This window comes from Carya illinoinensis, chromosome 5 (genome assembly GCF_018687715.1).
Source record: "Carya illinoinensis cultivar Pawnee chromosome 5, C.illinoinensisPawnee_v1, whole genome shotgun sequence".
NCBI classification, from domain to species: Eukaryota; Viridiplantae; Streptophyta; class Magnoliopsida; order Fagales; family Juglandaceae; genus Carya; species Carya illinoinensis.
In genome coordinates, this window is record NC_056756.1 from 44,137,357 (window position 1) to 44,162,752 (window position 25,396).

Here is a 25,396-nt window from a genome sequence, read left to right on the forward strand (position 1 = left end):
AAAAAAAAAAAATACATCATACTGAAAAGAAAGACTATCATGCTTAGTATTAGTAGTCTTGAATTGATCTCCATTTGTTATCTTGTTTTTCTTATGGTACTATTTAAGGATTAAAGAGTACGGATACATAGAAGAGTCAAAAGTCAAGGAACTTCATGAGTAGTTAGGAGTTAAATGTTTTCTTGGTGGATAGTATATATAATTGGTGCATGCAGGAATTGTTAGTCGTTATTGTGAGGTTTGAACTGATTTAAACCATGTAATTGGGTGGTGAGACAGATTAGTGAATTGGAGTGCTTTATTTTTTGACTTTGCAGATTAACTCAATTCTACTTTTGCTTTGACACACAATAGGCATATATATACAAAATTACTTAAAATATACCATATAATAAATGTAGTTGGAAATGATAAGAAAATCTAAGATGGGACGTTACCACATTTATCTCTGGTATATAAAATTGCTTTGTTTTGGACACTACAACGCTGTGCCATCAACTTACTTCTGGATATGGATATATGATACTCAAAATATTAGTGTCTTTATTGGTTAAAATGCGATTGAGTGCCAAATATAGTCCAATCCAATATACGAAAGTGGGAAAAAAACGTTTGATACAAACTGAAGAATAGCATCCTAACTTTCTCAAATAAAAACTCAATTATAAAAAACAGAAAGTATCTTCTATATTCTACCAAATAGGAGAAGAGTACAGTTATCCACATGCTTGTCAAGACTTGGATGATAGCTTTTCTTTTAAGAAGTTGATGACAAAGTTTGACTAGACAGCCAAACTTGACTTGAATTATCTTCACAATTTTTGATCACTCTCTCTGGCGATGATAGGGGAGGCCTAGAAGGTATTTGTAAGTGTTCAACTTCTCCTTCAAGCATTTGTAAAACTTTGTTCATAGCAGGACGATTACTAGGATTCATTTGTATACACCATAATGCGACAATGATCATTTTCTTAACAATCTCTTTCTCCTCTTCAGTGGCACATTCTATTTCAATATCTTTCCCATCATTGAATTGATCGTACACCCAGGTAGGAAAGTAAATCTGGCTTGAATGTTCTACAAAAGCATTTAAGTTCTTTCTTTTGCCCACCATTTCCATCAACAACATTCCAAAACTATAAATATCAGCCTTGTATGAAATACCTCCAATGTTTTTGTAGAATAATTCAGGAGCCATGTATCCCAATGTCCCTCTTGCAGCAGTCAAACAAATAGTATTGTCTTCTATCGGATATAGTTTTGCTAAGCCAAAGTCAGAAACCTTAGGGATAAAATTCTCGTCAAGAAGGATGTTGTGAGGTTTGATATCGAAATGCAAAATTTGCATGTCACATCCTCGATGTAAATACTCAATCCCACGAGCCACTCCTAGAGCAATATTATATGTTTTCTCATTGTCTAGGAACATACTTTCCTCCGACGAAAAAATGTATTTATTTAGAGATCCTTTGGGCATGAAGTCGTATACAAGAGCACGCTTTGATCCATGAACGCAATAACCAATGAGTTGCACCACATTAACATGATGAATCCTTCCAATAGTTGACACCTCATTGATAAAATCTTGCCCATTTGTTTTTGACTGGCCTAACATTTTTACAGCCACAAGATATCCACTTCGAAGTGTTCCTTTAAATACTGTGCCATATCCACCTTCGCCCAACTTTTCTCTAAAACCTTTGGTCATTTTCTTAATTTCTGAGTAGGAGTAACTTATTGGCATGAGGTTATTTTGGCTTTGCAGAAATTCTTCAACAGCGTTGTATGCGGATAAGTGCCTCCTTCGCCATTTATATATCAAAAATGCAATCACAAATGGAGTGCCTAACACACTAAAAGATATACGCCAATCTGGAAAGAAAGTCATAAAAGTAATTATAAGAAAGTGATCATATAGTTGCAGTACAAGTACTCTACCTGTTGTCACCATTATGTTATATTTAATGTGGATTGCCTAACACCCTTTTAAATTCTTGTGGTTAGGAATAGTACTATTTCTATTTAATGTCGATTTAATATTATTTACGTCTAACTATTTTCTTGTCTCATAGTTTAAGGAACGATTTACTAAAACTATTAAAAGAGATAAAAGCAAGAGATAAAGATTCTTACCGAGCAGGAATCCAATTATTACTTCTATTACAACTGCAAAAGTGGTTATAAAAAATATTAATATCCATAAAATATTAGCCAAGAATTTAAGTAAAAGAAATAAATGTGCAAACATGCATGCTTAGAATGCATTCATCGTTAGTGAGATCTAAAAAGAAGGTATAATATTAATCCAACAGTTTGAGATCCACGAAGCAAAACCCATCCAATTATATATTATGCGTCTCATATCTTTCTAAGTGAGATAGAAAACTCACAAAAAAATGGGGAATGTTGATAATCTGCTATTGGAATGTAACGACCTGCAGGTTTGACCAAAAAAAAAAAAAAAAAGAAGAAGAAAAAAGTCAGTGCGTCAGCATCTGAAATCAACAATCAACAGTTGTGTCGGTTATCCACCAAGAATTAAGTTTTTGTGATCTTAAAGATAAATTCAACAGAAGCTCAATATTGGTACTACTAATTAATTAGTCGGAATCGGGCAATAGAGGAATGTATAACGTACGTAGGAGGGAAAACAGGAAAAGATTAAAAGGTTAAATTACAGTACCTACAATCATGCATCTTAATTAAGCTTTCATACCATGCGAAATCACTACTTATATATTTTAAAAGGTTAAACTTATAAAAAGATGTAAATTTAAGTATTTATATTTATTAAAATACATAGTTTGACATTTAAGACATGTTGTCTTTATATTCATTAATTGTTCATCGATAAGATGATGAAGAAAATAGTGTTGGTGATGAAGTGATTGGTAGACGATACTTCAAACCTAGAGCTATGATCATAATGGGTTGATAATCAGTTAAAACTAACAAAGGGCTAATAATAGGTTGGGAAATTGAACCCATAATGGGCTACATATGACATTAATGGTCAACTATAGAATCAAAATTAATAGACTAAAAATGGGACTGTGACTTCAATGAATGCTCACAATAGACTAAGATCTAATAAAAAATTTCGAGAGCTAATAAATATACTTCAATGCATGAATTTGAAATGAACATGGTTGAATGAAGAAGAAAATCTTGTGAGAGGCACATATGATATAAGAACTTTGAGTTTTTTCTTCTTCAATCTTTTTTTCCCTTGGCTAGAATTTGATTTCTTTCAATTATGGAGCAAAGAGGAATCACTACTAGACAGGGTAGAACACTACACTTCTAAAAGACTAAAATGGTGACAAGTTATGTTCCATTTAATTAATACATGATGATATACATTGGAAAGCGTAGGGTGATTTTAATAATATTATATTATTTCAATCTTTTCCTCTAGAGACGAGTGCTAGAAGGAATAATTAATGATCTGTCGATTAGTTTATTTCATTAAAAGAAATACTTTAGCCATAAATATTTTCATTAATATTGGTACGTTTCTTCAGATTGAGTTTACTAACCATGAGTGGAGAACAAGGATGCAGAACAGCGTGCTAGAGGTAGTGAGCATAAAATCTATATAGATTTCATTAGTTTGGAATGCTGATTATTATTGGTGAGATTGTATTTTTGAAGCACTTAGTGTGTGTGTGTATATATATATATATATATATATATATATAGACCATTACATTTCGAGGCACACATTAAATTCTTAATCGAATGTGTGCACAAGTTATAATTTCCTGTTGAATCGTGATCTGATTTGTTAGAATATTGCCATATTTATGTACACGAGAAATATAAGTTCTTCTCTCTTAATTCCTTTTTAACTTGTTATTTATCAAGGTATTTGAGCCCCCAATTTCTTAGTGTCTTTATAACGTTTCTCCTTCATTTGTGATAAATCTCATACTCAACGTGTTATTTGATAATCTTTTCCATTCACCACACGTTCTGAAGGCATTTTCTAAGCCTTGAATGGATCGCTACCCTCATGCTCATCACCAATCACATTCATCGGTTTGCACTCATGCACTGTATCACTTGTATAGTTGTCCAATTTTCATAAACTGCCACCATAGATTGATTCCTTGAACTCTTGCGATTTTCTTGGTGCAAAAGTCACTCCATTTTAGCCAAACTTGCACTGCAAAAGTCACACCATTCTAGCCAAACTTGCACTCTCACGCGCTGTCACAAGTTCCAACGCCCCCCGAACACCTCTCCTTCATCTCACACACAGCTCGGTTCACTCTCAATCTCTCTCTCTCTCTCTCTCTCACTTCGCTCTGTCTTCTCCTCATCATGTCGCAACCTGTCATGCATAGCCTCTACCAAGGCCTTGTTGACTTTTGCTTATTTGTTAGTCCCACATCGGTGGGATTAATAAAAATGGCATAGGCCATGTATTATAAATAAGAGGCTTAGCCTCTTAGTTTAAGTGTACCAGTTGAAAACTTATCTAGTAACTTTTGACTTTAGTTAAATTCCTCTATTAACCTTTTGTAAAAGGGTAAGAGGTGTAAAGTTAAAGTTTTACTAGTGGGGTAGCTTTGTGGGTGTGGTGAGGAGAAAAATTGTGTGATTGTAACAATTTTTCACATAGTGAATTTTCTTCTCTGGCTCTGGTGGTTTTTCTCCTGTTTTGGAGTTTCCACGTAAATTTCTTGTGTTGTTATTATTTCTCTATTTTTCTTGTTATTCCTACAAAGGGTAGATCCTAGGGGGGGTGAATTTGGAGGTCCAAATTCCCAACAATTGGTATCAGAGCCACTAGGTTCTTGTGTGGGGTGAAGCTTTGGTGTGGTAGTGTGGATACGTACAGTCTAAGGAGGTTCTGTCTAGGAGATTGGAAATTTTAAGTGTGTCCATTGTGACCCTCCAATCTTTCCTGGGAACTGACTTAGTGAGGTACTATTCATTTCTACAGTAAATTCATCAAAGCAATGTCAGGAAGTAGGCCTTCAAATCTTGTAAAATTTGAGGTGGAGAAATTTGATGGGAGAATCAATTTTGGCTTGTGGCAAGTACAAGTCAAGTATGTCTTGATTCAATCAGGATTACACAAGGCATTGAAGGGCAGACCAGCACCTGAAGTCAGCACTGGTACTAGTGTGACTGGTGAAAGGAGCAGATCTAAAATGAGCGATGAAGATTGGGAGGATCTGGATTTGAGAACAGCAAGTGCGATACGTCTGTGCTTGGCCAAAAATGTTCTTGCAAGTGTGCATGGAATATCTACGGCAAAGGAACTCTGGGAAAAACTTGAAGAGTTGTATCAGACGAAGGGCGTCTCAAATCGTGTGTACCTGAAGGAGCAGTTTCATACACTGCGAAAGTGAAGGTACAACTATTTCAGATCATTTAAGCGTTCTCAATGGCATTGTCGCTGAGCTAGAAGCTATTGGAGTTAAAATTGATGATGAGGATCAAGCCTTGAGACTCATCTGGTCTCTTCTACCTTCCTATGAGCACATGAAACCTATTTTGATACATGGGAAGGAGAAAATAATTTTTTCAGAAGTTACCAGTAAAATCTTTTCTGAAGAGAGAAGACTAAGTAGTGGAAGTAATGTTCCACTTGAGAACTTAGCGATGGTAGCAGCTGGAAATGGGAAGATGAAGAACTCCATGAAGAAGAAAGTAGTCTGCTGGGGGTGTGGACAATCTGGGCACGTCAAGAAAAATTGTTCAAGAGCTGGAGCAGGTTCGGCAAGTGGCTCCAAGTCAGTAAATGGAGATACTGATATTGATGCTAATATTGTGTCTCTCTCCATGGAAGATTTTGATCTTTAAAAAGAGACATGTACATCCTCATGGCATGCCGCTAATTCCCAAAGTTGCCATGATAGAGGATGTGTTAATATTAGCGGGTCCACGAGTTTGCACACAGGCATTGGTTTGGCATTGATGCAGGGTGTGTGGTGGAAATTCATGTCGATGGCTGATGAACTTCCAGGAAAGCCAAACGTGGAAGTTACACCATAATTTTCAGCAAGGTTGTTTTTCGACATGGGCCGAAGTGAAATGCTTGGAATTGGTTTATTCTAAGTGGGTATGCTTTTATGGTAAAGCATGATAGCGAAAGCTATGAAGATCTTCATTGAGGTGGAGCTTGGCTGTGGGACTAGTCAAAGTCGCAAGGTGGAGATTGTTGACTTTTGCTTATTTGTTAGTCCCACATCGGTGGGATTAATAAAAATGGCATAGGCCATGTATTATAAATAAGAGGCTTAGCCTCTTAGTTTAAGTGCACCAGTTGAAAGCTTATCTAGTAACTTTTGACTTTAGTTAAATTCCTCTATTAACCTTTTGTAAAAGGGGAAGAGGTGTAAAGTTAAAGTTTTACTAGTGGGGTAGCTTTGTGGGTGTGGTGAGGAGAAAAATTGTGTGATTGTAACAATTTTTCACATAGTGAATTTTCTTCTCTGGGTCTGGTGGTTTTTCTCCTGTTTTGGAGTTTCCACGTAAATTTCTTGTGTTGTTATTATTTCTCTATTTTTCTTGTTATTCCTACAAAGGGTAGATCCTAGGGGGGGTGAATTTGGAGGTCCAAATTCCCAACAGGCCTTGCTCCACAGGTCGCTACTGCCATTGTGAACAATAGAGGTCGTTGCACTACATGCACAACCACTCCATTCTTGTTGCACTTCCCCGTCAACAAATCCAACAGATCACTTTCACAAGACTAGTAATACACTCTCTTCCTTTATATGTTAAGATAGTGACCGACTTGTTTTGTGGAGTGATTGGACAATTCTAGGAATTTTGTGGAGTTTGAATTGTGTTGCTTGGTGGATTAATGGTTTGGTTGTTGTAATGTTTCAATGAGGTTGGATGAGATTTGGTTGTTGACTTGGAGATGGAAGTAAGTGGGTTGAGGTGAAGCATTAGTGAATTCAATTAGAGTACTTGTAGGTCGATTGGTATAAAAATGTGTTTTTGAAATTTGGTTGGTTGGTGATAAACTAGTGGCTTCTGTTTTGAGTGCAATTACTTGGTAATAAACTGATTTATGTTCTTCTTGGCCATCTGCAAAATGCACAACCCTGCCATGAGGTAAACTTGGCTTCTGTTTTGAGTGTACTCATTTTGGTGACAAAACAATGATTTATATCTTGCTTAGCTAATTGCAAATATGCACAACCTTGGCACGACAGTAACGATGGTCTCTGATTATGTTTTAGATGTTGTTTCAATATCTTGTACTTGAGGTCTTTTTATATATTATTATTGTAATGAAATGTTTTAAAAATACTACTGCTATATTTTTTGAAACTATATGTTTCTGCATTATATAGCTGGTTTATGTTTACATTAGTATAGGTTTTCTGCTTATTCAGTCGGTGGACTCACCCCTTTATCTCCACCATATTTTAGTTGAATTTGAGGGTTGTGACAGTCTTAGTAGCTAGATGGCATGTGAGGATTATAAGAGAAATGTGAGATAAGTGTCAAGTAGCATAAGTGGATTTGTCTAAGTTAAAATTTTTTTTGCTAATATTTAGTTTATTATACATGGAATAATTTTTGCGACATTTGATTTTAGATGACTTTTTGACAGTTTTGTATTTAAGTTATTATTATGGACTTCAGGTAATAGGGCTCATCCTAGATGCTGGGGTGTGATAATGGGCCTTTCAAAGCTTTTGTTTGAATTTATTTATGTTTTTAGCAATTCTACTTCTTGTAATGTATTTTATTATCCTCAATGAAAATATCTGTTGTGAGATGTTTTAAGTGACTTCACAGAATTTTATCAAAATGAAAAGACCATTAACACGTGAGACGTACGTTAGCTTGTGTGATTGGAGATATAAAACTCGTCAACAGTTATATGTGTATATATATTATAAATATATTATACTTTATTTATATAAATAATGTTAGAAACTTAGGCATGGCATGAGAAAGTTACTTTTTAAGGTTGGGGCCAACTTCTAGATCGCACATTTTTTGTCTGCAGAAATCATTTTCTGTATATTGTGTATGTATATATATGTATAATATGTATGCATGCATGCATGCATGTGCACAGTACATGTAATTAATATATCTTATCTTATCTGCAAGTTTAAACTATTTTCATGTTTCATTGCTTACAAGATGAAAGAAAAATAGATGACAGAGGTACAGAACATTCTTACCGGTGGTCCAGTATACAATATATGCAGCTGGAAGATCTGCAGAAAAGAAATAAAGGTAGGTACTGTTCAGTTAAGTTATATAGAAACTAAAAAGTGATTTAAATAATTGAAACAGTCCAGATTTAACGAAACTGTATAAACAGCTTTATGATTCATTTATGTTGTCAATAAATAAATGTAAACAACTTTTGAGCATGAATTGAATACCAAACCTTAATTTGTTGTGAGGGACATATATAATAGGGTGCTTGGAAAGAAAATTTTTCAGAGAAATCAACTCGATAAGAAAACTGACCGACACATTATAATATAAAATCACTTTTGTAACACTAGTCCTATATATATATATATATATATATATATGGAGACGGCTACGTTTGGAACATGGAAGCAACTGAGTTTATCTAAGTCGAGTTTAAATTTAAGCATAACTTAACATCCAAATATATAACTCTAATCACTAAACATTACTTAACTTAAGACCTATTTACATGTAGGACGCATAATTTTTTTCAATTCAACACCTCTTTATATACTGTACCAATAACTTTTTTTAACTTTCTATAAATACATTTAAATTCATCTTAATATATAAATACATCTAAACTCATCTTACGTGGACGTCACAAAACTCACTCAACCTTTTGAATTAACTATTATTTATAAAAAAACTCAACTCAACTCAACTCAATGTAGCCGAGGTAATTTCAAATTTTCATTAAAGAAGGGAAGCTACTTATTTAATAAATTTGAAATTTGTCCTTTTATTTTATTAATCATTGTTTCTTAAATGGAAAAGAAGTTTAATTAAACAGTTTGAGATCACTTATGCCCACGCAAAACCGTACCTAGCTAGCTACGTTGTGTTACTACATACTAATGAACCTTCAATCTGAAATTCACTGTTTAGATGATTCTCTTAAGGTGGCACCACCACGCAATGTCACGTGATTAATTTATTAAAAATAAAAAATATAAACAATAAATTCAAACCAAAATTAAGTTGGGTGTCTGAAAATATAAAAAGAGTAATACTGAAATTCTACATCTCTTTGCACTTTTTGTGTTTATATTTTTAATTTATTTTTAATAAATCACATGACATCACATGGTAGTTCCATGGCAAGAGATCAGTCACATGGTAGTGCCCTTTTTAGACGAAGTAATTTTTTTAGCTAGTTTCTTCATAAATTTGAAAATTGTCCTTTCATTTTGTTCATTTTTTTCTGAGATCGATGTAAAAAAGTTTTAATCCAACAATTTGAGATCATTGATGCCCGTGTACAAGGTTATACGTACCAGCTTGTGTTACCGACAATCAGTGCTATATTATACATGATCTAACATCTTATATATAGAGATAGAAAACTCACCTACAATATATCTTATAACATATGGCAGATCTCGTAAGAAAGTAGCGAAAGTAAATCTGCCTGCATGGTTTGACAAAAAATGATATAACATTAGCGTCTAGAATCTTCAATTAAAAATCAAGTCATTATAATGCTAGTTAATCAGAACTGTAGAAAATGGGTTGATAATAGGTCAAAGCCAACAAAAGGCTAATAATAGGTCGAAAGCGATTGAGCTAACACTACAACAAAAATGATTTTTTGGGACGAAATTACTTTGGGACGAATTGAAAATCGTCCCAAAAAGTGGGATTTAGGAACGAAATTTGAATTTCGTTCCAAAATGACGATGGTTATGCCATACCGTTCGAACGCGTTCGAACGGTATTCTTAGGGACGAATATTTTTGTCCCAAATAAGTTAACCGTTCGACCGTTAATGATTAACCGTTCGAACGTTTAATTTTCACCGTTTGAACGTAATATTGGCGCGATAGGCAAAATTATTTTGGAGGGAAATTGATAAACCGTTCGAACGGTTAATATTAACCGTTCGAATGATGCATATTCACCGTTCAAACGTTATTTGAATCGTTCGAACGGTGACAGAGTTTTAATTTTTTAAGTTTTTTGCCAAATTATATTTAGATTAACTAGTAATTATAAAAAATTGGTTAATTAAATAATATGAATAATCTAAATTAAGAATTAGTTTAGAAAATATAAAACAATACCATTGCATATAACTTAAATACTGAATTTACAAAACACAAAATATTGTCCATACAAAAAACAGGAAATAAATAAATAAAATTTATCATAAAGTAATTAAGACCCCAAGTCTTTGCACACTTCCTCGACTGCAGCTATACGTTCCTCTATTTGTGTCAGTCGAGTACTGATGGTGACCTGAGTCGCAGACATGGCAGCAAACTCTGTACGAAGCTCAGACACAGCAGAATGGATCTCCATACGCACTGCATCGATCACTGCTGATGTCTGCTCGCTGATCGCTGCACGCACTATGTCAGCCATCTCCTCACGAGTAACACTGTGGACTGATGCCTCGGCCCGTGTAGATGTCTCTGCAGCTGCAGCTGAGACTCCATGATCTCCCGGCTGTGCATCTCTGTGAGGATCAACTGGTTCTGGAACATGTGCACGAAAACGCAGTCTCGAGTGTCCCGTGCTGCGTGAGAGGGTGGTGCTGTTTATCGGTCCCATCGGCTCCCGTTTACGCTCAGCAACATCTGGCACAACACCAGCACATAGTAGATATCGGGTGATCAGGACTCCGAATGGTAGTATATCCATCGAAATGTACCGAGATTCTGATCGAATCCTATCGAATATATATCCCACCAAGTCGATAGGAATGCCACGAGCGACCCGTATCATAAATTTCGTCCGATCAATGCCAACTTCTGTCTTGTGCTGCCGAGGGTCAATATTATTGGCAATTATCAAATTTAATATCTTAAAGAAAGAAGATAAATCTGCCTGTTTGATGCTCTTCGTCCCGTCATACGGTGGAGCATCTGGACCGACAACCAAATCCCTCACCTCGTGATCAGCAAGGGTATCGACCTCATCAGTATAAACTGATGCCTCCTCCTCAGCTGTCTCCGCCTCAACTGAAGGATCAGACTCTCTAGGCACCACATTCGGATATGCATCTGGCAGCCTAGGAATACCGAGATGCTCAGCAAGTCCATCTCGTGAAAATACAACGGGTACTTCTCGGACAGTGATACTGTAGGCCCCAGAATCATCTGCGCTGGCACTGCCGAGTTCTCTATAGAACTCAGCAACAATGTCAATGTAGGAGACTGGCTCCCATGCTTCCTCCCGTTCATCCAAGATAGGTCCCCAACCACGATCACTGAATATTGAGGGCAATGAATGACCCTCCCAGATAAGACTCTGGAAATCAGAAATCTTCACTGGTCGCTCCAGTGAAACTGTCCTCTCCCGAACTGGACCACTACTACTCTCACCAAGATTGCGTCGCTTACGTGCCGGTCTAGAAGTAGACATTATAATCAACCTGAAATTTATAATTACAAACTAGATATATAACATTAACAAGAAAAATACAATAAAGAACTATTTACAGTAGTTTGAAACAAACAGCAATTTAATAATATTTGCCATTCTGAACAACATTATCAACAATAAATATGTCACTCAATATCAATATTAATAATATAAATATAATATTAAACACCGTTCGAACGTTTACCGTAACGGTCGAACGGTTACAGACAAACCGTTCGACCGTTTAGTTATATCGTTCGAACGATGTAACTTAACGGTCGAACGGTTACAGACAAACCGTTCGACCGTTGATTTATATCGTTCGAACGTTTACTGTAACGGTCGAACGGTTACAGACAGACCGTTCGACCGTTAAGTTATAACGTTCGAACGCTAAGCATAGCGTTCGAACGATATTCGTTATATATTATAGAAATAAACATTATATATATGCATGTGATACATATAACCCTATGCTATGATACCATATATATGTTATATATAATAGGTTAATATATGTAGTACTTGTTGATTATATTAGATGTAATATGATATTTTATACTATATATGTTACTAAACTATATAATATATGTTTGATTATATATTATATAGTTATATTACTATGGCTCTAAACTATAGTATATTTAGAAATTATTATATTTAAAGGTATAGTGCAAAAAAAATACAATAAGCAACAATATAATTAAACGTTCGAACGGTTTACTATTGGCGTTCAAACGTTTAATAGTACGTTCGAACGTTTATATTAACGTTCGAACGTTAAATTAGCGGGGGAAATTATTCCTGCTAATCGATTTGACGTTTGAACGGTATAATATAACCGTTCGAACGTTAATTATTAGCCTTCGAACGTATATTTTCACGTTCGAACGTCAAATCGGCGGGGGAAATTTTTCCCGCTAGTCGATTTGACGTTCGAACGTTCATTAAACAACCGTTCGAACGGCAATGTTCTGCATTTACACGACAGAACCTCACAATCTCGGACTCGTTTCAGTCGACCGAGCATCACTCCCACGCTCATTTTGTTCCAACCAACGCCATTATTCTTCAATCTAGCCCTCAAATATTACAAACTCCTATCAATCTCTTATATTTTCGGATTAAGAGGTTGTTTTTACCGTTTGGTGAAGAGTTTTTACCGTTTGGAATTTTTGAAGCTTTATCTCTCCAAATCAGGTATTCTCCTTAAATTTGACCTCATTTTAGTTTTTATATAAGTGTTTTCGTTTGCTTACATGAGTTAGTCATATATTTTGCTATCTTTTGATGTAATATGGACTGTATTACTTGGGGTTTTCGGAGGTTGAAGACGAGTGATTTCTGGATGTAAACCGTTCGAACGGTACGTGTACCGTTCGAACGACTGTATAGGAGATCGAACGGTCACGAACACCGTTTGAACGATTTCTTGGGCAGTGTTAAAATAATTAACATTTTAAATGCAGGAGTGTAATTAAAAATTAAATATATATAATCTACATTTAATAATACTTAAATACTTAAAAGATTCAAATAATCAAATGAGAATGAATTAAATTACAAATCATCTAAGATTTGTTACAAAACTTAATTATTTATGATGTTGAATTATTTGTTTGATACATGTTAAATATTGGCATATCTTATATTGCTTGTTCATCAATATTAGCCTTAGACCCGTTCGAGAGTTATCAATCCGCCTTAATTGAAAGATTGATAACTCTTGAATTGTCCAGAGTGGACAGTTTGGAATTGTAAGATCATTCTCGCAAACTATCGAGCTATATCTGTTATACGTCCAGCATTAAGATTTTGGCAGATTTATCCCTTGTTCTCCGGATATGCAGTTTCGGTGATGTTGTATCGACGATGGATAAGTCGGTGCACACAACCAGACGAGCATATTTGGAGAACTATGGGGATATGCTGCCGAAATTTTGTTGGGCGTGACAGATTATAGAGGATAGGTTTGCGACTATGATCTTACAGTTCCGAATGGGATAGGACCAACTACCCGGTGTAAGGTGGCATACTCCTTGATTGATACATGATACATGCTTGTTTGTTGATGCACACGTGCTTGTTTATAATGAAGATAGTCAGCATGGATAAGAGTTGGATGCGAGTTAGCGATCGTTTGGGTCAGAATTACAACGTATATGCTGAAGGTGTTAAGAAATTCTTAGAGTTTGCATTGGGTACATGTGATAGTGATGGACGTATTAGATGCCCATGTAATACATGTAGGAATTTGCGCTCTCATAAGATAGACTTGGTGAGAGAGCATCTGTTTGTAAAAGGTATTGACAAGGGTTATACTGATTGGGTCTTACACGGGGAACCATATCCAACTTCATTCGATACTCCACATGAAGAAGAAGCTATCGATGAAGATGTACAACCAGATGTTGTTGGAGATGAGTATGATGAGGATATGGAAGAAATGTTAGGTGACATCGGTGCGGGAATGTTTATGAATGAAGGTGGCACGGACACATCAAGTTCAAATGATGGGGGTCATAATACTTTTGCACGATTGTGGAATGAGTCACAACGTGAGCTATATCCAGGATGCAGAAGACACAGTAAGTTGTCATTTACCGTAAGACTGCTACACATAAAATCAATGTGCCGATTATCAATTAAGGCTGTCAATATGTTACTCGAGTTGTTTAAGGAGGCACTGCCATCAGATAATACACTTCCTCGTAACTTCTATGAAGCAAAAAAATTGAAACGAGGACTTGGATTTGATTACAACGTAATACATGCATGTAAGAATGACTGCATATTATTTTGGCAAGAGAATGAGCAGTTGAACGAATGTCCCATATGCCACGAGTCAAGATGGACATCTGACAAACAAAATGTGCCGCAAAAGGTAGTACGCCACTTTCCATTGACACCTAGATTACAACGATTATATATGTCACGTGCAACAGCTGCAGACATGATATGGCACTCATCAGCCAGAGTTAGAAACGATGATATTTTATCACATCCTGCTGACTCTCAGGTGTGGAAGGAATTTGATAAGGAGCATACATGGTTTGCAGAAGAACCACGTAATGTGAGACTTGGGTTGGCAACAGATGGATTTAATCCGTTTGGGAACATGAGTACTAGTCACAGTACTTGGCCAGTCGTACTTATGCCGTATAATCTACCACCGTGGAAGTGTATGAAAGATCCATATTTCATGATGAGTTTGCTCATTCCAGGTCCGAGATCGCCGGGAAATGATATAGACATACACTTACAGCCATTGATTGCAGAATTGAAAGATTTGTGGGAGAATGGGGTTGTCACATTTGATTCATCAACAGGCAAGTCGTTCAAGATGCATGCTGCGGTTTTATGGACAATAAATGATTTTCCAGCATATGGAAACTTGTCAGGTTGGAGTACTAAGGGGAAAATGGCATGTCCAACATGTAACAAACATACTAAATCTGAATGGCTCACTTACGGGAGAAAATTATGTTTCATGGGTCATCGTCGATTTCTACCTGGTGATCATAGATGGCGGGGAAATTCACAAATGTTTGATGGTACTGTTGAATGGGGCCAACCTCCACCATATTTGTCTGGTGAAGATTTACTTGCACAATTTGTAGATGTTGGTTGTAATGAATTTGGTAAAAAACAACGAAAGAGAAAACGAGCTACTTCTGAGTTGAATTGGACTAAGAAGAGTATATTTTTCGATCTTCCATACTGGTCAAAGTTAAAATTACGGCACAGTCTTGATGTTATGCATATTGAAAAAAATATATGCGAATCCGTATTGGGAACATTGATGTCAATTGAAGGAAAAACGAAGGATACATTAAACTCAAGGAAGGATTTGAAGCGGTTGGGAATAAGACCGGAAATGCAGTTGCAAGAAAATGGTTCGTCCGTTTACATGCCGATTGGGTGGTATACATTGTCAAGGAATGAAAGGGCTACTTTTTGTGAGTGGATAATGAAAATTAAATTACCAGATGGTTATGCCTCGAATTTGACAAGGTGTGTGCGAACAAATGATTGGAAAATAACTGGGTTAAAAAGTCATGATTGTCATGTCCTTTTGCAGCGTATCTTGCCTATTGGTATACGTGGGTACTTGACTAGAGACGTGCGCGTGGCTTTGACTGAGTTGGGTTTATTTTTCAAAGACTTATGTGCACGGACATTAAATGTAGAAGCTTTGGATCGAATGGAACGGGAAATTCCCATCATATTGTGTAAGCTAGAAAGTATTTACCCACCGTCATTTTTCGATGTCATGGTTCACCTGGCCGTCCATTTGCCACGTGAGGCTCGACTTGCAGGACCAGTTCAGTATAGATGGATGTATCCCATTGAACGATTTCTTGGGAAGTTGAAACGAACAGTTGGTAATAAAGCTCGCCCAGAAGGATCAATTGCAGAAGCATATATTGATGATGAGTGGCATACCTTCTGTTCCAAATATTTCCACGGAGTTGACACTAGGTTTGATCGGCCAGAAAGAAACTTTGACGTTGACAGAGCAAGACAACGAAATGTGTTTTCCGTGTTTTCCCAACAAGTACGTCCACTTGGTGCAGTGCGTGGTTATGACTTATGTGGAAGAGAGTTTGAGAAAGCTCAGTGGTACGTGCTGAACAATTGCCCTGACATAGAGATTTACTTGAAGTAAGTATTAATCTTTTCTTAATTTAGTATTCGCTCATTTACTTTCGCAAAATTCTAATAATATAAAATACATGTCGTAATCATCAATTTCAGTGATCATATTAACATGCTCAAGGAACTAGGAGTAAATGATATAGACCGGAAACATGAAGAGGAGTTTCCGAGATGGTTTGAACAACGGGTAATGACATTACATATGCGACACTTCATTCAATACAAATAGAAAATATTGATTGTTTTTTTTATTGATATAATAGACGTTTTACTTAATATGTAGGTTGTACAAATGCATGCCAATAATCCAAACGATATATCAGATGAATTGTATGCATTAGCGCGTGGCCCATCGAGACGGGCTACAAGATATTCTGCATGTATTTCTCGTGGTAGTAGGTATCACACAATAGATCGAGATCATTATAGGAAAACACAAAATAGTGGTGTCCTAGTTGAGGGAAGTCATGATGGAGAAAATATTGATTTCTATGGAGTGATTGTTGATATAATTGGAATGAAATATTTGGGGGAGCTTGCAGTGTATCTGTTTAAGTGTGATTGGTGGGATTTAAGCAATCCTCGAACTGGAGTCCGTGATGATGAATATTTCTTGAGTATTAATACATCAAGAAAATGGTACGAGGATGATCCATTTATTTTAGCTTCTCAAGCATCTCAAGTATTCTACTTAGATGACCCGAAGTTGGGAACTCAATGGCGAGTAGTACAAAAATATGCTCCAAGAAATATATATGATGTTATCCCTCAGGCAGAAGGGCGAGATGAAGAAGAAGATGATGCCTCTACTCAAGAAGCATACCAAGAGAGTCAGCCCGTCTTTAATTTGTTTGTGGATTTGAGCCAGTATGAGATGATTCCATTGAATAGAGAAGATATTGAGGCTGAAATTGTTGATGCGACACTTGAGCAAAGTGTTGATTCATCTGAACTATCTACAGAAGATGAGACTGAATTGTCAAATGATACTGATACAGATAGTGATTGACGAATTATATTTTCACATTACGTGATGATGAGCACTATTTTACTTAATGAATATTGTATCAGTTTTTTGAAATTATGCCTCCGAAGAGAAAGGAAGTGCGCAACCCATCTCCACCTGTTCCTAGCTCTCCTTCAGACTCACCATTAGAGATTGACTCTACAGAACAAGGTAAAATTCTAATAGTCATAAAAGTTATTAATTAAGATTATAATAGAAAATTGATTATAATGTTATATATCATGATGACTTCACAGTACAATCTCGTCAAGGTCGAGGCACTACGAGAGGCGTGACGTTGGAAAAATATCGTAAGGTGGGTAAGATCAAAGTTAACATTCTTGATGAACATACCGGAGGCGAAGGACAACCAGCAGCTTGGCTTGCATCGCATGTGGGTGCTCTTACACGAACTTATGCACCTTTGGCAACAAGTTCATGGAAGAAAGTCCCCCAAGATGTTAAGGACCTTATCAAGAAGCGTTGTTTGGTAATGTTTAATAAATGAAATTTAATTGGACTTATAATTTTATTTTACTTTAAAGTTAGAATATTATAAATGATAATATTTTTGTCCAAACTTTTGTCTGTAAGGATGATTTCGAAATAAATTTTGGTCGGAGAGAGGAGCGTAAAACTGTGGAAGAGCTTATGAGTAATGCATTCCGCAAGTATAAGGCGAGGTGTCATGAGCATTATAATAAGTTTGAGAATAGTGAAGAAGCACGCCAACATCCTTTTCAAGATGTGCAACCTTCTGATTGGGAAAAACTTTGTGACATGTTTGAGGATTCATCATATAAGGTATAATTAATTTAATTATTTTAGTCCTATTTTTAATTTCGCTTTCTAATATTTTCAATTCTTATGTAGGAGCGAAGTTCTATAAACAAAACAAATAGATCAAAATTGAAGATTACTCATCATGCAGGCTCAAGATCTTTCCACCGCCTCTCTAAAAAATTGGTATTGCTATTCTTTCATTTGTATATAGTTAACTGAATATATCAATCATAATGACTTTATATCTTAACAAATCTTTATTATAGCAAGATTCAGATGCCAATTATGATCTGACAAAATTATATGCTGCATCACATACTAATCGTAATGGAGAGTGGAGTCATCCTGATGCCCGTGAAAATTATGTAAGTATTATAATTTGTTTTAAATAAATATATTTGAATATTTATGATGATATTAACTCTTTATCTTATGTGTAGGATAAAATGGTTGCCCTGCGTGCTGAATCTGCGTCAGATCAAAATTCCTCAAATACAGATGTTGAGATTTTTACACAAGTTCTGGGTGAACGTTCAGGATATTTGAGGGGTTTGGGTCGCTGTGTAAAACCTTCTCCCTCTTCCTCTTCTTCCGGGTCTGCCTCTATAGCTCAAGAGAATGCGAATCGTAGAATTGAAGAATTGATTGCAAAACAACAAGAGTTAGAGGCTCAATTGGCGAGACAAGGAGACATGGAGATGCGCCTCAAACAACATGAAGAAGAACAAGCAGAGTTCAGGAGAGATATGCAACTCCAAATGCAACAGCTTATGCAACAGTACAGGCCTCCAACCAACTGATGGTTTTTTACGTCTAGCTTATGACATTATCTAATTATGTATGAACAATGCTAGTTTTATGGTTATTTATTTCTTCGCACTTATTATAAAACTTTTGTGAGTAATTAAACAGTTCTTAATTTATATTTTTCAAATAATATGGATGTCTATTTAGTTTTTTTATAATTATTGGTTTTAATAAAAATAATATCCGTTCGAACGACAAAGTCACGTTCGAACATTAATGGGCATGCCGTTCAAACGATAATGTAACGTTCAAACGTCAACTCGCAAACCGTTCGAACGATACCAGATGCTCAAAAAACCGTTCAAACGCATGACATTACCATATCGTTCGAACGTTGATCATCACCGTTCGATCTCTTATACCGTTCGATCGTCTCATTTAACGTTCGAACGTATTTCTACTGATCGTTTGAACGTATCTTGATAACCGTTCAAAACAAACATTGACGTTCGAACGGTATATGAGAAGCATTCGAACGCCATTCTGGGACGAATTTTAACCGTGACAAAAAAAAGCATCGTTCGAACGGTATCGAACGGTCACTTTCAAAATCGTTCCAAAAGATATATTTTGGGACGAAATTGTGTTTTTCGTCCCAATATATCTTCTGGGACAGTGATGTTGGGACGAGCTTGGGACGAAATTTTTTCGTCCCAAAAAATCTTTCGGAACGAAATCGATATATTTTGGGACGAAAATTTTCGTCCCAAAATATGTTTTTTGTTGTAGTGTAACAATGGGCCACATATATATGGCATTGGCCAGCTATAGAATCAAAATTAATAGACTACAAATAGGACCGTGACTTCAAAGAATGCTCACAACAGACTAAAATCAAATAAAAAAAATGCCCAAAGCTAATAAAGATACTTCAAACGCATGAATTTAAATGAGACAGTTGAACCAAGATGAAAATCTTGTGAGAAATAATGCTGACAGAAGAACTTTGAATTTTATCTTCGTCAATATTTTTTTGGTGGAAGAAATTGAATGCATCGGATGCTTGATTGACCAGCACCGATTCAATGATTACTAGCTTAGGTAGTTGTCGTTCTCGCTCATGCATTAATAATTGGCTGATGTTTACCTAACTGAAAAAGATGAAAGAATTTACTTGCGATCTCAGATTTTGAATCAACTCCCTCCTTATAAATTTTGTTCAATTTTAATAATTAGAAAAACACATTATAATATAAAAGAAAACTAACCGACACATTATAATATAAAATCACTTTTGTAAAACTAGTCCTATGTAGACTAAGTAATCATCTTCGATTAAAAATCAGAAGAACTCCAGCAAATAAAAATATTAATTATAGCCCCTATCACGTATATATCCCTTTAAATTAGTATACATCAGTCAACATGATGAAAATCAACATATCCATCAGCACTAAAAATAGTAAAATTGATAACACCAATAAATATATCACCATGAAAATCAACCCTAGAATGTTTCAAATGACGTACGGTGCTAATCAGAATTCGGTCAAGGAAGAAGTACTTCAATAATTGCCAAACCAACATATATATATATATATATATATATTGTGACGAGATATATCTCCTTAGAGTTCGGATCTCAAATTTATTACTCACCCCATGTATCGCAATGAGGTTGATTATCGTCACCGAGGTAGCAATCATAGTATGAGCTGCAGCTTCCACAAAGTGCACTGTAGAACCATGAAAGCTCAAAACCATGTGAGAATACATTGCGGAGGTCAGTACATGAGGAAATATTAGGATATTCATTAATTTGTCCTGGCGATGTCAGAGACATTTGCTCTATCGTGCACGACTCCTCCATATCCATCACACTCATGTCCCGATTCTGATATCCAACAACAAAATATATGTACCTTTTGGAATATTGAGACAAAGAGGAGTTGGAAGCAGATCCAGATCCATTATTCATATTAGAACAATTCGTAGAAATCGAGACGAAATAGACAGAGGAACTCGGAGGCTTTTCACAATTCACAATAACCACAACTTGTGATAGTTTTTCTTTGAATTCTTGTGTTGTCGGGTTCGTTCGTACATATGTTGAATACGAATATCCAACATAATCCATAGGAATCAAACCACTTAGAAAAGAACCATAGTTTAGAAAAGAACGATAGTTTAGAAAATGACGAGGGATGAAGGAGTAATTATCCTCTTGAATACCTGCGTCTACAATTCGGATGGTATAGTTGTTGTAATTGATTTGGCTTACGTAGTATCTACTACCATGTAAAGATAACAACATAGGGTTGTTCTCATCACATGAGAGCTCATACCTTGCGTCTCCACATTTCGGTGGATCCCCTTTCAGTCGAAATGGATAGCTGATGTTGGAGATATTGCCACAGGAAGAAGGAACACATGAGTAGTTATCATGAGTATCGTCAAGACTAGAAGCTGGAGGAGGAAGCTGGAGGAAGACCAGAACAGTTATAAGGAGGACCATGAGTCCAGCAGGGAAGGCTGTCGTTCCTCTTGTCATCAACAATTAACAGAGAGAGCCAGAGAGGGAGATCAGAGAAAGAGAGAGGATTAGGGAGATCTAGAGGTCGTAGTTTCCACAGCGTACGTCTGTAGACAAACATTCAGGTACAGGAGGAGGAGTAAACATAAGCCCGCGTTCAAGAATTAATGTTCACAATAAATAGAATTGCATGGGTTGACGGAGTCAATTGTGATTACTGTGAGAGATGAGTCCAAATTAATTATTATTGGTAGTGGAAAGTGGTTTGTCGGCCAACTTGTTTACTACGAAATTATACAGATTGCGACTACTCATGATATTATTATAGCCACTTACCTTCTCGTGCCGATTCATCATTCAAATGAAGACGAAAACGAAATAGAAAATAGCTATTAATTATGCATCGTTTTATACACGCCTACCTTTTTGTTCAGAAATTCGATAAGAATCACGCGATCACACTCTTTCAACATTCAGGTACAGGATCACATTCTTTCAACCCAGTTTACACGCTTTCCCCCGTGATTTGCAGGGCTTTGTGTGGTCCATTCTCAGGCACGCGAAGGCAAAAAGGTACCAATTAGTCATTCGTTATCTTTGGTCCATAGCCATTCGTTATCTTTGTGTGGGGCCGGCCTTCTTTGGTCCATAGCCATTCGTTATCTTTCTGTGAAGCTTTGATGGGTAAGTTGAAAAACTGTGTTCCATGAATCCTGTTTTGTAGTTTCCATGATTGTTAAAATGTACAAGCTGCAATTTCTGTGTGCAGGACTAAAGATATTGTCTCTGGTTCTGGAATGATGTTCGAAGCTTTGAACAACTGATACGGTATTTTTTTTTTTTGTTGGAATTAGTATGATTGTTGGTATATCTGTTTGTACTAGGAAGTCTTACTGGTATGTTTGTTCGAAGTCCCTTACATGATTGTAATCGAGTTGGAGCAAGAAGTGATCTCAAGTTTTATTTGTTTGATTTTTACTTGACGCTGTCCTGTCTTAGCGCAGCAAGGAAATCACTAAGCGGTCCAGTAACTTGGTGACTTCCTTTTGAGTGAGGCTTAGAAGCTGTGTCCAACCTTGCAGTCGGTGGTTTGGGTGTTGGGTGTTGTTCTTTTACCTCTTCTTGCCAAGCATGGAGTCATGTGTGCCCAAATGGTGATCTTTTTTTTTTCCTATCCCTTGGTGGAGCTTGGGACTATGGTCTGCAATTTTACACAAAAATAGCTTGCAGTCACCAAGCGGTCTAGTAACTTGGTGACAATATTGGCCGACACATGGTTTCCCCATTTATATATAAAAAATGTTATCACAAATGGAGTGCCTAATACGGGGATTGCGGCCACATGCCATGCCATCCTAGAAAGAAAATCACCAAAATAATTAAAAGAAATTATAGTTGTTTGAAATGTCCCCATTTTGATTTGTTTGAAATTATAGTTGCACATTATAACTCCCTAACTTTCAAAGCTTTAATTTGTTGGTATTTGTTTATTGGTGAGCAATATTTCTACTTCTCATATTTCAACAAAATGAAAACATTTAAAATGTGATATGCTAACTAGTATAATTAGAAATATATAACACATCAACCGTTATATATATATAATATTTATTTATATATGAGAAAGTCACTTTTTAAACGTGGGGCCAACTTTTTCCAAACAATATTACATGCGGATTGCACATCCGATCCTATGCGTGAACAAATAATTTTCTGTATATATCTTTATGTTATCTGCAAGTTTAATATCATGTTTGGTTGCTTAAAGGAATGATCTGGTAAAAGATGAAAGAAGAGAAATAGATTTAGAGAGATACAAATTCTTACCAATGAGCTCTAATCCAATATATATAATAAGCCGCGTACATAGCTGACAAGAAATAAAGGTTAGTGATCAGTTAATTTATATAGAAAGTGATTTACATAATCTGAAAATTAAGTCCAAAGCCAGTCGATATAATTATTTTGTTCATTGATTCTGAGATGTAAAAGAGGTTTAATCCAAGATCGAGTTGGAGATCAGAATAAATTAGGTACCATGAAAGCTCAAACCCATATGATACAATACATTGCGGAGGTCTGTACAAGAAATATTAGAATCCTTATAAAAATGTCCTGGCCATGATATCCGAGACATTTGCTTTACCGTGCACGACTCCTACACATCCATCATATTCGCTCCATAGCCAAAGCATTATCCTTGGAATAATTCGGAGGAGTCGTGACCAAAAAGGAAAGAGTACATGGAAGCTGTAGTCAGTGGCATAAGCCCGCGTTCAAGAGAAGTTCACGAGAAAAAGAATTGCATGGGTTGACGGAGTCAATTGCGCGTACTGTGAGAGACGATGCAAAATTATTATTGGTGGTACTAGGACTGGTTTGTCGGCCAACTTGTTTGCTACGAAATTATCTAGACTGCGACTGCTCATCATGTTGGAGTCAATTACCTTTGTCGTGTGATTCACGATTCACGTGAAGAAAATACAAGAAGAAATCAGCTCATGTTAATGCATCGTTCAATACACGCCATGTACTTATTTGTTCAGAAATTGGATTAGATCAATCACTCGGTCACATTCTTTCAACCCAGATTACACGCCCTCCCGGCCCTCTATGAACCAGATTAAAAATTGGGATGGAGTACTTTTGACAGACTCTTTGACTTTTTGGCATGGTGAAGCATCCAAGAAATGTTTGCTAATACGAGATGATGTCGATTGTTGAAGACTATTGACTTTGTGGGAGATGTACCACGTGCTTACGTACACCTGACAAAACTATATATCTATGAAAGATAAAAGAATATTGAATAGTTAAATATAGCTAAATTTGGATTCAGAAATACTTTTAATTCATTTCATCTCATCTTATTTAATTATTATAATTTTTATAAATTCATACATAAAATTAAATAAATAATTTAATTTTTTTAAATTTTAAAACAAAAATAATATTAAAAAAATAATATTCGAACAATATTTTATTTAATTTTTAATTTTTATCTTAATTTATTTCATCTCAACTAACTTTTAATTTAATTTGTCATATCAAAGATTCAAACTATATATATAATACCACCCTAAGCCCAAGGCCCAATCTCGTTTTAATACTAGTCCATTAAGGAAACGAAATTATTAGCGACTGGTGCGGTAGGTATGGAAAGTGGTTGGTTGGCCAACTTGTTTACTACGAAATTATACAGATTGCGACTACTCATGATATTATTATAGCCACTTACCTTCTCGTGCCGATTCATCATTCGAATGAGACGAAAACGAAACAGAAAATAGCTGTTAATTATGCATCGTTTTATACACGCATACCTTTTTGTTCAGAAATTGGAGAGAGGCCGTTGTTTCCACGGCCGTCTGTAGAGAAACATGTGATATGTTTCATAATGCAGATATAGGGGTAACTGCATGTAGGTAGGTACAAGAGGGGGAGTAAACATAAGCGCGCGTCCTATTGACAAGAAAAAGAATTGCATGAGTTGAAGGAGTCAATTGCGCGTACCGTGAGAGACGATGCAAAATTATTACTGATAGTACTGGTTTGTCGGCCAACTTGTTTGCTACGAAATTAGGTAGACTGCGACTGTGCATGCTCATCATGTTGCAGCCAATTACCTTTGTCGTGTGATTCACGATTCACGTGAAGAAAATACAAAAAGAAATCAGCTCCTGTTCATGCATCGTTTTATACACGCCAGATGCTTTTTCAACTCTTCTTTTATTTTTTTTCACGTCTCTTTAATATATTTAAATATTTTTAAAAAATAAAAAAATATATCAATACACATAAAATCATTTTTTTTTTTTTTTTTACCAACGGTCAACCTGAAACTGTATGTATTACGCGGCAGATTAGCTTTTTTGGAATTGGATAAGAATCACGCGATTATATTCTTTCAACCGCTCTCCTGTAGCAAATATGAAAATTTTTAAAATTTTAAATTTTTTTTATAACTTTGTTATTAAATATTGTTCAAACACGAAATATTTTTTATTAATAAATTTTAATTCTTTTATTTAATCATTACTCAAACATAAAAATTAATATAATTTGGACAAATTTTAAAATAAAATTATATTAAAAAATCTTTTAATTTTATT

General features: G+C 35.7%; 1 protein-coding gene and 1 long non-coding RNA gene across 3 annotated transcripts; one reads left to right on the plus strand and one right to left on the minus strand.

Annotated features, from left to right (window-relative positions):
- Positions 1–561: 561 nt before the first annotated feature.
- LOC122308842 (LEAF RUST 10 DISEASE-RESISTANCE LOCUS RECEPTOR-LIKE PROTEIN KINASE-like 2.5) lies at positions 562–21,448 on the minus strand. Its single transcript, XM_043122109.1, has 6 exons — positions 20,411–21,448; positions 9,542–9,601; positions 8,169–8,204; positions 2,391–2,435; positions 2,134–2,166; positions 562–1,872 (listed from the first exon to the last, which is right to left on the minus strand). Exons 1-6 carry the CDS (start codon positions 21,300–21,302, stop codon positions 758–760), a joined length of 2,181 nt encoding a protein of 726 aa, XP_042978043.1. The 5' UTR covers positions 21,303–21,448; the 3' UTR covers positions 562–757.
- Positions 21,449–21,620: 172 nt separating this feature from the next.
- Positions 21,621–22,735, plus strand: LOC122308845. 2 transcript variants are annotated; one of them, XR_006242254.1, is made up of 2 exons: positions 21,621–21,968; positions 22,054–22,735. It is a non-coding gene; the product is annotated as an uncharacterized LOC122308845 (long non-coding RNA). The 2 variants fall into 2 exon arrangements; XR_006242255.1 differs by having other exon boundaries at positions 21,621–21,857.
- Positions 22,736–25,396: the final 2,661 nt, after the last annotated feature.